The following is an 11909-nucleotide window of genomic DNA, read 5'->3' as shown; positions in this document are numbered from 1 at the left end:
TCTGGTGAGATACCTTGGTGTTCCTCTAAGTCCTGCTCGTCTAGCCAAATCAGACTTTACTCCTCTGATGGAAAAGGTCAAAGGAAAGCTGGCAAGTTGGTTAAACAGATTCCTCTCCGCTGCGGGTAAGATCCAGCTAGTAACCTCGGTAATTTATGGAATGGTGAATGCATGGAGTATGACTTTTGTGTTGCCGAAAGGTGTGCTTAAAGAGATAGATAGCCTCTGTTCTAGATTTATTTGGCAGCACTCAGCCGCTACAGCACCTAGTCATCGGGTTTCATGGGCGGCAATCTGCAAACCGAAGAAGGAAAGAGGACTTGGGATCCGAAGAATCGAGGAAAGTCATGTCGTGTTCAGACTTCTATTGACTAAAGCGGGCTCTTTGTGGGTTGCATGGGTGAAGCTCAATGTCTTCAAAGGAAGAACTTACTGGGAATCGAGGGAGGTGGCTCTGTGCACTTGGAACTTGAAAAAGTTGATACGAATGAAAGATACAGCGAGACATTTCACTAAAGTGCAACTAGGTGATGGTAAGACAACTTCTTTTTGGTACGGCAAATGGCTGCCTGTTGGACCACTGATTGACTTCATTGGATCATCGGGCCCTCGACTATTACGGATCCAGAAAGAAGCGTCGGTCGTGGAGGCAATAAGAGAAGGATGCTGGCATTTACCGGGTGCTAGAAATGACAACATCCAGCAGCTCCACATCCTTCTAGTGCAGACAGATCCTCCAAGAGCCAACAGAGGCCCGGATATCTATCTACCTATGGCGTTGCAAAGACGATGACTTTCGACCATGCTTCACTTCGAAGCAGACGTGGGAACATTGTCAAAGCTCGACGCCAACAGTAACATGGCATAATCTGGCTTGGTTCAAGAAATGTATTCCACGCCATGCTTTTATAGTCTGGCAGATTTTTCAGAGACGATTACCGACGTTCGACAGGATGATTCGGTGGGGGATTCACGGACCGAACCGATGTGTGCTATGCTGCCGCAAGAGGAGTCACATGAACATTTATTTTTCTCTTGTGATTTTAGTGCATCAGTATGGACCTATTTCGCAGGAAAACTTGGGAGGAACCCACCCAATGATATCTATAGCTGTCAAGGCTGGTTAAGGCAGGCAGGAAGTTCGCACCGAACATTGCAACTCATCTTGAAGCTATGTATGCAGCTTGTTGCGTATAAAATTTGGAAAGAACAAAATGGCAGAATCCACCGGGAGACAACGAATTCTGTTCACCACTTTCGACGTAAAATTGACAGGTCGATGAGAACCGTTCTCTACTCACTCCAGAGTCCGACGAACACAAGCATGAACATGTTTCTTCAGCATTGGTACCGACTTAATTAGGTTCATGTTTCACTTTGCCCGTATGTGTATGGGAATCCCTTAAGTTTTGTAAAAGTTGGTCTGTTGTACAAAACTCTCTTTTTGGTTGAGAAGTAATACAATCACATCCGTATCCAAAAAAAAACATGGACTCTCATCTAGTGGGATACTAACAAGGAGAGGCTTAGGGCTTAGGAGAGAAACTAGGGAAGAGAGATGGAGAGAGTAAATGCATCATTGCAAACAACATGGACTCTAGGAATACCTACAAAGAGAATTTTAATTAGGGTTTAAGGTTTAAAATTTAGGGTTTAGTTCTATAAGAACAACAAATATAGTTTTAGGGTTTAGAATTTAAGATTTAGGGTATAATGAATCCGCAAGAACTTTTAATTAAAAAGAAATCCATAAGAACAAAGTCTAAGATACCAATAGTACGAGTAACATTCACCTACTAAAGGAACATGAAGGAAGAGTTCTCATGCTGGATTTCATCTCATACACAACGTAAACCTTAACCCTCTATGAAACTGCAAAACCGAAACAAAATAAAGCGGGGACGAAAATAGGGATGATAATATTACAAGGAACATCTGATTTACGACGATCATCACATCATCGACATGAACCATCGACGAGAATTTCGAAGGCAGCTGCAGCTAAAAGGCTTTCACTCCAATGGTTCATAGAGCTAACTGTATAATCTAAACAGAATAGGAGAGGAAATGTGGCACAAAGATAACACATTGCAGCAACTCTAAAAGCAATGCTAGGCAAAACCATTATTCAGAGAAACACAAAAACAATACCAATTATGACAGTACCTTTTTTTTTTTGTGTCAAAGCACAATGAATGAGCACTTTTTTTTTTCTTAATTCATGAGCCCACAAGCCATGTGGACCAGGGGTGTTTTTCCTTTTGTCTCAAGTACAGTTCTGTTTTCAATTTTCCAACACACTGGGTTGCACACTATGAGGAAAGAACTAAATAAATGAAGTTGATTGCATAGAGAAGTTAAGCAATACTTCCATAGTCCATTCTTCCCTGAGAAGTCGATGGAACATTCGCGACGTGATGGTTAGCCCTACGCCCTACAAAAGGATACCGAAACAATCTAACATCAACTACTACTACTACAGTACTACTTCCAAGGATTCTCATAAGAATGATCTGATTTGAATGTAGCACGAATTATAATGTCAAATCCATATCATAAGAACGATGAAAATTCAGAAAAGGAAAAAAAAATGCTAGGTAGTGAGAACGTACCCCAAGGGACACCATTGGCGAATGAGCTACTTCTGGGAGAGGGTTGACCCCCGGAATTGGAGCTGTAAGGAGGAAGCTGGGCCGTCATGTGATTCCAATCAGAACCCCTAACAGCATTTGGTCTCCCGTGATTGAACCGTGGTGCAGGTTGTTGTCCTAAACGGCTTGGAGAGTTCTGAGGAACATGAGACCCGAAATGTGACATTGGCATAGACGAGGAAAACCTGCCATGAGGATCATGTGTTGGGGTGCTGCCAATCTCTGCTTGTGAAAAGCCTTGATTGGGAGCATATCTCCTGAAGTAAATTAAAAGTTTAAAACAACAACCGTTTAGCTAATTATATCTATCCAAAGAAATATCACAGGACAGTTTCCCCTCTACCGATACTGAACCCACTCATCCCTCTATAAATGGTAATATGTGATAGGTTTCACCCTTCCTAGTTGCTTCAGATGCATATAGTCCAACCAACATTCAGTTTTTTTTTTTTAAATTCACCATTTGCATCAGGACATATCTCCTGGTACAAACACTACCTACCACATTTTTTGGGCATGCATACAACGTACAAACACTAACTACCTTTTGTAATAACAATTAAATACTATCGAGATGAATTAGATGCATAGCTGCAACGCCAAGAGTATTGTGCAGGATTACCATCAGGGGAATTCCCGCAATTTCCATAATTGTATTGTCGAACAAGTACAAAGTTCAACTAACCAAGCTGCTACATGGTTTGTAGTGCCAAATCGGTTTAGCATGGAAGATTCCACTGATAAATATCACAAAAATTTTAAAAAGAAAATGATAAGAGTACCACTTCATGCACATTTTAGGAGTCAAGTAAAACCCTTGCATATGTGGATATGTATTGGCATTTACATCTAAGCGGATTATTGGTACGGAAGAATATTGCCAGTTTGGTATAAGCGAATGCATGCTAAAAGGAAAGGACTGGAGAGTTCCCCAGAGTTGCGAAAAATAATCTTCAAGTTACCTCTGGGCAGTCAAATTTGAGGATGAGGATGAGGTTGAGGCAGTATTGTTGAACCTTCCCTTAGAAACAGAGGCATCTGCAGAACCAAGACGCAGACCTTTGCCAAAAGCATTAACAATATATCTGTCGTCTATACTATCCTCCTCCTGGAGTAACAAGTCATCACTGTAAAGGTAACACAAAAGATGCGCTTTAGAATTTCAAATTCAAGGACTCGTGAAAGAGTGAAACCTGTATATTTGAAAATACATTTTTGGACAAAGAAACATCTTCATGCAACAGTGATCCACCAAATGAACCAGGTCAATGACACTTCTACTAGAGTTCAACGGAAAAAGGGCATGACAAGAGGTAATGAGGAATGACCCTAGATGTCACTTCTTGCGTGGCCTTGAACAAATTAACAAGACTTTGAATCCAGACGTAGTGGAATGTAACCTAATTGGTTCTATATGTAATTTTTCGTGGAGCCTTGAGCAATCTTGAAATAATTTAAATTATGATGATGTTTAAAGGCATGAAAAATGGAGCTTAAACAGCTGGCTATCTAGGTTAATGTTCACAGAAACTTGCTAGCACTTATAACAAAAGAGACCAATAACCAGAGACCAGTGAACAGAGACTACGACACAAACTAATGTAGTAGGGTAGGGTCAGAAGAGAAAACCTTAGGGAGCAGAATGGATATTACCCATATTTTATACACTCCTGTTAAATTGCATTTGTTAACACATATCCTTGAAGACTAAAACTTTAATACTTTAATCTGCAAACTAAAGGAATTCATCATTTACTTGCCTGTAAGTAGGGTCCCAATCTCTGGGATCAGGTACTGACAGGCCACCACCATCTGGGTCTTCATGAGAAGGTCCAATGCTGGACGGAACATATACACTGGACCCAAGTTTCGAGCTGGCTGTGTTTTGAGCGGAGTAGCCAGGACTTAATGTAGCGCTTCCTTGTGCCTGTGTTCGGTTTCTAGAGCTAGAGTTCAACTGTAGGTGAGAAGGTGAACCGACTGTCATAGTATTTCCTTCACTCTGTTTGGAATTATCCATCCCTTGCCCTTGAGTTTGTGACAATGAGGAATCCTGAGACTGGAAATTTCCAGAATGTCCTGAACTTTTTCTTCTGTTAAATTGGCTAAATGCAGCCATCTTCCCTAAAGGGGACCCATGACAACTGCCTCTTACAGGAGATGTAGGGCCATAATGACCAGGAGAACCAGCTAAGAACTGATTGTTTGAACTCGGTGGAGTGAATTGCGAGGGACTAGTGCCAAGGGGAAGTGGTGCAAAATTTCCAGCGGATGGACTTATCCCAAGGCCACTTCCATGCTGGTACTGCATAATCCTCTTTCTAGCATCAGGACTACTTCCAAGCATTGAGATGCCACCTCTGTTTTGGATATTTAAGCCAGAATGACTAACAGGAGAATAATATACAAACATGTTGCCACTCTCTCCATAGCTCCCGTAACTACCTTCCAGTCTAGTACCATCATTATAGCTACCATAGCTTCCGATACTGCCATAACTATTGGCTTGTGAATATGGCATCATCTGAAAATGAGGACTATTATGCATGGAGACTCTGGGTATTCCTGAAACCTGTTAAGTAATCATCTTTTAACAAGAGGAGCAAAACAACCTTAAGGATCCAGATTATATACACTTAATCAAACTGGTAGAACCATACATGAGGAGAGAGACCAGCAGCAAACCAGTGTCCCCCGCCTGGGTGATGGTCCACTCTGATATTTTGGGCAACATGCTACATAGCAAATGGAGAAAAAGAAAATAAGGGAATCTGTAATAGAGGGAACTGGTCCAGTTTACACACAAATCGTGTCACAGCAAAGAATATATCAGTGCTTCACGTACTCCCTCGGCTAGAAATTAGCATTAGCACTTGCATTCAGCACAAATTGGAACAAAAAAAATGTAGAGGAAATGAATCTACAAAATTGGTTTCTCATAATTAAGATCGGGAAAATTTCACTAGACTTACCACACGAGGTGTCTCCGGTGGAGGTTTGTAAGGGCATGTAAAAGGTTCTCCAGTGACAAAAGGGTGTTTTGATGCCTAAACAAACATAAAATTGATTGTTATTTCCATTATGACTCACTGGAAAAACATCAAGCCTAAAAAATTGATAAAAATTCAACAAGCCTAAACAAGTAGGTTTGTACCTGAAAAGGTGACCAACGTTTTGCAGGATCAAATTCGACAAGTCCTCTCAGAAAATCAATCAAAGCTAATCGGATTTGAGTTTCTGGGATAGTTCAGGAAACATTAGTGCATCCATAGAAACAGGCACGATCATGGTACATGCAAAAATAAGCACATTATATAGACCAGAGTTTACCTTTAATGATATCTTCTTCAGGCAAGTTTTTTCTGTAAGGATAGCTTTTAACAATTGCTTCAAGGTTTTTATGGTTGAAGTACTCTTTACCAATTGCTGGTTTTTTCTTCTCTCTCTGTAAATTTAGCAGAAAAGAAAAGCAAAGAGTTTAGACAAAGAAAAAGCTTTGACAACAAGATCAAAACTATATGGCACCAGAAGATGATTTAGCAAAAAGAGAAAATATATCTTTATGAAACCTCTCTGTTTGCTAAGTCACTTCATGAAACCTTTACGTTCGTTCAGTCACTGATTTATTTCATCCTGTTAGTTTGTTTTTACTTGTCCTTTGTATGTCCTCTCTTTCTCCATCCCAATTCTGTTTTTTTTTACTTCGAGGTAGATTCAGCTTTACTTACAGTTTCAAACTCTTCTTCAGTCAATGCCATATAAGTACTTTTGAAGCCCCCAGAAATTTCACCATTCTCTAGATTGTGGACACTCCCAACACATTTGAAAAACTTATTCATATTTTTTGCTTCCTTGAGCACATAATCAGGTGGCTGTTCACTGAAAATAAAATGCCAATCATAAAGTCGTTATACGATTTTAGCAGAAGGAAAAAAAGAAAACAAAAAGAAGAAAAGGGTCCTCATAGCGATGAACGTAGAAATTTGTGCTTAAAGGGACAACCGGACATATAGCCAAGTGTATGTCAAGAAACTAAAATGGAGTTGCAGAGAAATTTGGAAATCGACACAAGTGGTACACCACAGCAGAGACAGAAAATCCATCTAAGCTCCAGAGAAGACTAAAAACCAAAAGAAAATATCAACAAGATAACATAGTAGAAAGATTAAGGTGCAAGAATGCAACTTCATAATACATAGCCCAGGAATAGGTAAGAACCAAACCCTAATGTCCAGAGGGAGCACAAAGACCATTCATGATTTGTCTTTATTATGGTTATATTTCTTTTGTCACCAACCCAATGCAAACATATTTGTTTATATAAAGTCTAACAGCAAATTCGCTGCAAAATGAACATGCAAGAGCAAGATTTGCAAACCACATCAATCAATAATTGTAACTTAGTCGAACCTTGTTAACTAATTTTTCACATGATTTTCCCAACTACTACAAAATATAACTTCAAATCAGAACTTCCAAGAGTAGGCCAGTGGAAGACTACAAAATTCATCATGCGGTATGGAAAAAAAAAAAGCAACAAAGAAAACAAAAATTATAATACACTCAAAGAAGTCACAATCCTTCACACTCATTTACCAACTCCAAGGAAGAAAAGGATCATACCCAAGGATTTCGATCATTCGCCTCAACAGATCAAATTCTGAAGCTCCGGGGAACAAAGGCAATCCAAGGAACAACTCAGCAACAATGCAGCCAAAAGACCACATGTCAATGGCAGTAGTATATCTATAAAGTTGTTAAGCATCAACATTTGTCTTCAAGTTCGTATACGAATACAGAGACCCCAAGGAAGCAAAAGGCAAGAACTTAGATTAGGGTTATTTATTGGCTTTCAAAAATGTAGGCAGGAAACAAACTTGAGTACTGTTGATATCATAGCAACAAAGTTAAAAGTGTTTGCAAGATAGTCAAAGTGGAGTTCCAGCAAAAAATAAATGATGCCATAATGCTGAAGCACATTAAGACATCTAGAGAGACAACTCTATAATCCTTGAGATATTTCAGTACCAAAACCTATTTACGAGAACATGTTATATTTTTACCATCAAAGAGAACTGATGTATAAAAGAGTGGGTTTGCTGCAATATGTAGATGAAAGATGGTAGCAGTTGAAATCAACTAACAAGAGTGAGAAAGAAAGATAACTGCACTGTAAAAGATACTGGTATCCAAGTAAAACTTCAGGCGATCGGTAATAACGACTCTGCAGAAGACATCATCAGCCAGCTCAGGTATTGCGAGGTTTTACGTGAGGGAATGGAAAGACAAGTAGTAGTACAGGTAAAACTAAGACAGAAGAAACCTGAATATAAGAATAAACAGTCCTATCTTCCATGCATGCTGATCCAAAGTCAATTATCTTGATTTCAGCTGGCTTCACACTGTTACATTCAACATATAAATTTCAACATCAAAGAAGTCAAGGAATGAAGGTATCAATTCCAGTTCAGCGTATAAAAATCATGCTGGAAAGTGCACCTGGCGCATAGAAGAATATTCTCTGGCTTAAGATCACAGTGAATTATACCAGCATCTTTCAAGAGAGCCAAACCACGTAAAATCTATAAGATGCCGAAAGGAGCCAGTAAAAACATAAAAGTAAGACAGTAAAAATAGATAAAACGGCAAATGTGCAGCTCTTGAGAAAAGCTAAATACCTGCTTAGAGAAGAGCTGGACAATGCTTAATGATAAACCTCTAAATTGATTTATCTTTATAAGCTCATACCTGAGAAACAATAAATTACTAACCAAAGAAGAGAATAATTGTGCATTTGTAGAAAGAAATCAAAGGGAAGAAATATTTTACACATATGGAGAAGACATAAGGGAGTCATATAACTTACAGATTCATGTCGAGCAGTTCGAAACATATGCATAAATGGCGTTGATGTAAGAAGTAGTCATATATGCGAACAATATGATTCTTATCCTCTGGATCATATTTCTTGTTTAACTACAGAGACAAGCAAGAGATTAGAAATGATCACATATATTTCAGTAAGAATATAAATGAAGAACATTCAACCAAAGAAGAATTAAATACCGATGTCAATATCGATACTTCAACCAGTGCCTGCTGATAGTATGCAGGCTGGTTTTTAATTATTTTCACGGCAACGTAGCCATTCGTTGCCGGAACCCAACATTTCACGACCTGTCCAAAAGTCCCGTGCCCAAGAAGATCTTTGACAATGTATCTAGCAGCAACCAAAAAGAAGCTAATTAAATTCGCTTCTTCCCCAAATGGGTAGAATTCTTGAATAGTAAGCTTCCAACAATGCAGCAAGAGGAGGAGGGGAAACATCAATAAAAAAGACTGTTCAAAGGTAACATGACTAGCAAACCTCTGTCGTGAATCTGAACTGATCAAGACATCGTTCACAGCCAGGATTAGATCTGACTTGGAGTTATCAAAACCGTCATTGAGCACACCAACTGATGGGCTAGTCAAGTATCGTTTGGGATTGAATTCTCCTGAATATTTGAACTGTGGATTGCATATTTTGTATGTCTCGACTATGTCCCTTGTTAGTCTGACCACTAACTGCACACAGAAAACTCATCAGAGGTAAATTTTGCTATCACAAGCATTGCGACAGAGAAAAGGGTCATCACTGTTTTCAGCCTCATGTACATTGTGGATATAAACTTAATATTCTAGATAAGTTTCAACCACAATGCAATACAAGATAAGGACGTAGATAAATAAAAACAGATAAGAATAACCTAGCTTAATGCCTTGACAAGAAGAACAAACCATTTATAGGCCAAGTGGTTCCGAAACTTTGCCCACCATTGACAGCAGAGCGAAGCCAATTTACACTCTCTAGAATAATTATACCACAGACCTATCAGTAAAAAGGAATACGATTTACTAATTCGAGGCAACGCCACAACAGTCTAGGGAGGCCATGTTAATGTCAACCAACAGCGGTTACCGGTTAGGGAAGTCCAACAAAGCCACTTGTCAATTCCTCATACAATATCAACTATTCAAGAAGAACAAGGTCCAATCAAATGCAAACCCAACTATCAGTCCACACTTGAAGCAGCACTACTCAACTGCCTCGCTATTCTAGCTCATATACATGCAGCCGTTTCACCACTTCTCACTACTGTATATGTATTTCGAGAGTCTAGTATCAAAACAAAGACATGTTTAAGACTATGCTCCTTGAGCACACCATATAAATTTAGATAAAAACACTAAGAAATATCTAACATTATACGAGGATAAAAAATATCACGTTCCCAGTTATCATACCTAAGATGCGATGGGCCTTCCACATCCAACCATCCTTCTTGGGATTCTTATGAACCCAATAACAAAGGAATGTCTCACAGTTTTGGATCAATTCACATAGGTTCCTTCTGACTGGATAACCCACAGGTATAATGGAACAATCCAAAACTCTAACCCAATCTAGGGTAGGTGATCTATAGGCAAAGCATAGTGATGAAGATCAATCATTTATCAAAAGATTGAGACAAAACAAAGAATTGTGCCTCAAGTCCAAGATAATGTGCGATTTGGAATAAAAAGAAAAAGACAGCACACAAGGCAATATCTGGACTTGAAATACTGTGTGACCTACATTTAGCATAAAGACATACAAACTACGTAGAGCAATAGGAACTGGGATCTCGTCATTTTCGAAGACAGCATTAAGGTTCTGAAAACATTTTGAACGGCCAATTTTACATACGATCAATAGCTTCCAACCGTCCTAGCCAGAATACCAAGCATATCCTATTATCCTCATGCCTAAGACATTTGCAATCTATTGCAAAGTACCAACCCATGATGTAATGTAACTTTAATTGACATACGAGTACAGAAATACCTTCAAAAACCATTTTTATAGCAGAAATTTCTCAGCCACTTCCTAACATACCGAACCCAGAGCTGCCTTGCAGCTTCCAAGCTTGTAAAAAGATGGATTCCTTTTTCACAAATAAAAGTTCAATTGCAGGTGTGGTTAACTAACAAACACACCTACTTAAGAGACGTTTTCACAACGAAATCAAACAAGCGGATAGCATTATACATATGATGACGGTCAAGCGACAAAACTTAGTTCTTTGATGCGTTCAAAGATGAAAGAAGCCACTCCCACTAGCAATTCGAGCAGAAAGTATGAGAATTCCCAGGAAAAGATGAGAGCAAATAAAGCATCACTTACAGGCTTCTTAACAGCAACACGCAATGGCTGAGGTAAGCTCACGGGCTCTCTCTGTGAAACATAACGCCTGAAAACCAGCTGCATCGGCTCCCATGGCGTCGATGCTCCTTGAGAACCCATTTCACGGGCTCGAGACGCAGCTCCGTCACTGGAACCGACCTCGTCCATTGATCCAAACGACACAATCTTAGCACCAAGACCTCAATTGACCATGCCCAACCCTCTCATCCACGCAAAACACAACGAATCACACAGAACAGAAACAAAGCAAATGGAAACGATCGATCAACACTCGAATTGTCCCTTGCGACCCAGAAATCTGTAGTTTTCCGATTATCAACGTCACTGCCCGATAGATTCTAGTCCCATACCCCTTTTCTCATCCAATCAAACCCAAGTCAGAGCACTCGAAACCCTAAACAGATCCATCGGACCATCGATTATCCAACAGTGAATGTATCAAAAGGATCGAGCTTTACGCCGTCAGACGAAGACCCAGAAGCAGAAGAAGACGAGAATTTCAACTCTGATATTCGGAGAACAAGATGAAATCGGATGATGCAAGCACCAGAGCCAAGTGTACGAGAAGATCAATGAATTACCCGGAGAGGAATCGATCGAGAGAGAGAGAATTCTAGAGAGAGAAAGGTTGAAGAGAGTGAAATTTTTGTTCTCCGGTCTGAGGAAGATGCATCGGTGATTTTGTTCTTCCTGATCTTGTTTTTTCTTTCTTCCCTATTGCAATGTACCCAAAAAAAAAGAGATGGCATTCCCTTTAATATCTTTGATGTAAAATTTTAATTAAAACCGATATTTATAAATTAATAGAGTAGACTCAAATTTTAAAATAAAAATATAATCAACAATATAAATTATATCTAATCGAAATTCAGCAATAAATAAATAACAATTAAACAGAAAAATCTGATTGGTTTTAATTTAAAAAATAAAAGATTATTGTTTAAGGTGTAAGTATGCTACAATTTTAAATAAAATCATTAAATTTAGAGATTTAATACAGTATATTATTATTGCTAAAATTAATGGTGATG

The 11909-nt window shown here is 39.0% G+C and overlaps 1 protein-coding gene across 2 annotated transcripts; it reads right to left on the bottom strand.

Moving 5' to 3' along the window:
• Positions 1–2095: 2095 nt before the first annotated feature.
• LOC104821671 (serine/threonine-protein kinase ppk15-like) lies at positions 2096–11609 on the bottom strand. Of its 2 annotated transcripts, XM_010552618.2 has the most exons (18): positions 10858–11607; positions 9019–9218; positions 8718–8871; positions 8518–8627; positions 8330–8399; positions 8151–8233; positions 7975–8053; positions 7835–7875; positions 7275–7397; positions 6380–6530; positions 5982–6096; positions 5806–5888; positions 5624–5698; positions 5312–5386; positions 4412–5223; positions 3614–3778; positions 2613–2908; positions 2096–2434 (listed from the first exon to the last, which is right to left on the bottom strand). In XM_010552618.2, exons 1-18 carry the CDS (start codon positions 11023–11025, stop codon positions 2358–2360), a joined length of 2877 nt encoding a protein of 958 aa, XP_010550920.1. In that variant the 5' UTR covers positions 11026–11607; the 3' UTR covers positions 2096–2357. The 2 variants fall into 2 exon arrangements, with proteins under 2 accessions (XP_010550920.1, XP_010550929.1); XM_010552627.1 differs by lacking the exons at positions 2096–2434; positions 2613–2908 and adding an exon at positions 4281–4321 and having other exon boundaries at positions 3739–3778; positions 10858–11609.
• Positions 11610–11909: the final 300 nt, after the last annotated feature.

The sequence above is a fragment of the Tarenaya hassleriana genome, unplaced genomic scaffold (assembly GCF_000463585.1).
Source record: "Tarenaya hassleriana unplaced genomic scaffold, ASM46358v1 Cleome1, whole genome shotgun sequence".
NCBI lineage: Eukaryota > Viridiplantae > Streptophyta > Magnoliopsida > Brassicales > Cleomaceae > Tarenaya > Tarenaya hassleriana.
This window is presented reverse-complemented; position numbering and strand designations above follow the sequence as displayed.